The sequence below is a fragment of the Coenobita brevimanus genome, chromosome 58, assembly GCF_032717465.1.
Source record: "Coenobita brevimanus isolate Jiangsu-jjx chromosome 58, ASM3271746v2, whole genome shotgun sequence".
Classification (NCBI taxonomy): domain Eukaryota; kingdom Metazoa; phylum Arthropoda; class Malacostraca; order Decapoda; family Coenobitidae; genus Coenobita; species Coenobita brevimanus.
The window spans coordinates 17,013,602-17,016,863 of record NC_137011.1 but is presented as its reverse complement, the minus strand read 5'-3'; the positions used below and the strand labels follow the sequence as shown (position 1 = coordinate 17,016,863).

The 3,262-nt window shown below is 43.0% G+C and overlaps 1 protein-coding gene across 1 annotated transcript; it reads right to left on the bottom strand.

Moving 5' to 3' along the window:
* Nucleotides 1-787: 787 nt before the first annotated feature.
* LOC145402655 (uncharacterized) lies at nt 788-1,465 on the bottom strand. Its single transcript, XM_080274640.1, has one exon. The coding sequence runs from the start codon at nt 1,463-1,465 to the stop codon at nt 788-790; it is 678 nt and encodes a 225-aa protein (XP_080130766.1).
* Between the last annotated feature and the right edge of the window lie 1,797 nt (nt 1,466-3,262).

Here is a 3,262-nt window from a genome sequence, read left to right as displayed (position 1 = left end):
AGTTTACTCGTGAAAAATAACAGAAAGTCGACTAGTCATGTTGACGCATTCGAAGGAAAGTGTTGCCCCCCCCAACACCCTCCCAAACTATTCCTTAACTACCCCTACTTCTCCCCCTTCTCGTCCTCGTTATCCCTCCTATTCTCCCCGAGCTCCTCGCCTCCTTCATCACTCTTGTGTCCCTCCCTCATTATCCCAGCACTGTATTATAATGTAAGAATGTTATGTAGTTGTAGACGTATTGATATGATTATTTGCAATGGATGCAAGTCGTATTTCGCGTAGAAAGTACTGTACATCAGGATGATTACGTACATGTAATAGAAGCTATGCCTATATGTTTGCAGTGTTTATGGTCAACCATTGAAAATCACGAACTACAAATTGTATCACTTGTTGCCTGAACCTTCTCGGAGAAGTTATTACTATTATTACAATACTGTGTATTCATCCTAAAATGTGAACATGGTCCAGTTGATATATATTGTTTTACCTGTCTCTATTTATATTATTACAAAATTATAAACTCCAATGCTCTATTGTATATGATGCGTAATATTCATTAATATATACATACATACATCGTCATTTTATTGTAAATACTATTACATTCATTCCATTACATTTATTAAGTTGGAGCAATATATCATATTGTAGGAATAAAACTATGTAAACAATATAACAAAATTTATTCAACATCACTTTCAAAGAAGACGTCATCATCTTCATCATCACTGGCGATGTTGATAATAATGGGTTCCACTCCCTCGTGTATGTTGTCAGTCTTTCAGTATTCTTCTTCAAATTTGCGGGAGTGCTGAACAGCCCCCGTCCACACGTCCTTGTGTACCATATGCCGGGCTTCCTCCAATCTATCCTGTAGGACCGTCCGGGTAAACCGTTGTAGTGTGGAGCGCACATGGCGCTTCATACAGCCCCATACTTGCTCGATGGCATTGAGTTCTGGGTGGCCAGGTGGCAACCGTATGACCTCGTGGCCCCACATACGGATGGTGTTGTCGATTTTATACTGGGGTTGTGGGCGGTTCTGCTGGCAAAGGAGCAGCAGCTCAGGGCGAGTGGCAGCAGGTGGGATGGAAATTTTGTGCTGCTCCAGCCATCTGATGAGGTCCGCCTTCCTGGTGGCTGTGGTAGGGCATCGACTCTCCTTTGTTAGCTGACTGTGGTAAGGTGCATTATCCAGTACAAGCACCGATGGGTTTGGCAGTGACGGAAGGAGCTGAGTTGTTAGCCATCGCTGGAACAGTTCTCCGTTCATTTCCCCATGATAGTCACCCTGGTTACTTTTGGCTGGGTAGCACAGGTAGGAACCGTCAACAAAACCTTCGTCCGTGCCAGCTGCGACCACCACAAATCGCTCCCCTTCACCAGGTGGTACCTGACGACTGTAGGTGGTGCTGATGGGAGCCTGAGTGGTATCCACCCACTCCCTACTGTGGCCCATCCTGGTGGTAAACCATGTCTCATCCACATACACCACCGTTCTTCCCTCCTTCCGGTGGCGTTGTAGAGCCCGGAGAGCGGCTATCCGACGACACACCACCTCCAACGATTCCTTACTCACATACATCTTGCGTTGTGACACTCTGTATCGGAATCCCATGGTGTGCATGATCCGTCAAACTGTTGTTTCAGAGGTATCCTCGGGGATAATACCAGCTGTTTTCAGATCAGCTGATATGACACTGAGTGTGAAATGTTGTCTTTCTGAAAACTTTCTGTGGATGTGGCGGCGTATTGCACCGACAGTAAAGTTGTCGAAGCATCCCGTGTAGGTTGTGGACGGTGGTGCTGGTGTGGAAGGGGAGGATGTGGCGGCTTTCCTGACAATGCTCCTCACTGTTGACACACTCGTGCCCATGACGCTCGCAACTCGCTCGTAAGGCCTGTGTGCATAAAGATCACTGTTGTTATATTTTGCATTTCTTCTATAATATGACATTGCGACATAATACAGTCTGCCTTACTGTTATATATGTTAAGAAACGTGTACACATAACATAAAACAGAAAAAAATTTGATATAGATAGCAAGTTCACTTACACAGGAAAGTCTATTACATCAATACTCGCATAATGCAAAATATGGTAGGTTATTATAGACATAAAAGACTCGAAGGAAAAGGGTCTTGTGGCTCAATCTTTACCCAGAGCCTTATGAACCAGCAGCATCTTACTTTGCTTTCACAGCCAGAGACCTCGTTCTCCCCTATAAATAATTGACTCCAAGATAATTGGTATAATTGTTATCCATGAGATCATTATGATTTTTTTGTCAGTGATTCTGCCAACATTATTATACACTTATATAGCAACAGTACCGATTGAATATTTTTGGTGTAATTTTTACTTTTTATACCATTGTCTAGCAAATGCTCGAACAAAATAAAGTGAAGTGGGTGGTTATTATGCCCGCCGTATTCAAAGAAACACAGCACATATACTATAAACATGGACAAAACTATGTACTCACCTATTCAAACTTATGTAAGTTCGACCACGGGTGCTTTCCCTCTTGAACAAAGTGGCAAGACGAATGATAAAAGCTGTCCTGCATCCACGGGGGCAACGGGAAAACATTGTAGATACTGTTGTTAGTGGGCGTGCCTCGACAGTCAATGATCTATCCCCTGTACCTGCTGATGTCATAACCTCGGGAAGGGGAAGGGGGGGTACCTCAGAGAGGGGGGAAGTGATACGGGAGACTGAGGATATTCAATGAAAGCATAAATTGCTTATTAAAAATAAAAGATGAACAAATAAAGCAACCATGAACGATTTTATTTGGTTGCCCAAAAACAAAACTGACTTCATATTTTTGGTAACTGTAGATACATCGGTAATGATGCGGCCATAACAACGTAATTAGCCAATGATTTTATGGTCGTTTGACCCACTCTGGTTTTCATGGCCACACACAACAGTAGGTAACTGTGTTAAATAATATTACTAATGTATGATAAGTATATACATACTGTCATATTCAAATATTATGTATGCAATTAGAATGAAAAAAGAAAACGGAAGTGCAAAGATGGGAGAGGGATGGTGTGACTGGGAGTGAAGAGGGAAACGGGGAGGGAGTGAACGCGATATTGGGGGGTAGGGAAGGAATGGTCAGAGGGTTGTTCAGGGTGTTAGTGGAGGAGCTACCCCACACAGTCGCACTCGTCCGATTTTGTATAACACCTTAGATTTGATGACTGGATTAGGCTTAATATCCTTCAGTAAACTCCTAATGT

Bases quoted from the DNA above. Each gene is read 5' to 3' on its own strand.
- LOC145402655 (XM_080274640.1), bottom strand. From the start codon at position 1,465: ATGGGCCACAGTAGGGAGTGGGTGGATACCACTCAGGCTCCCATCAGC.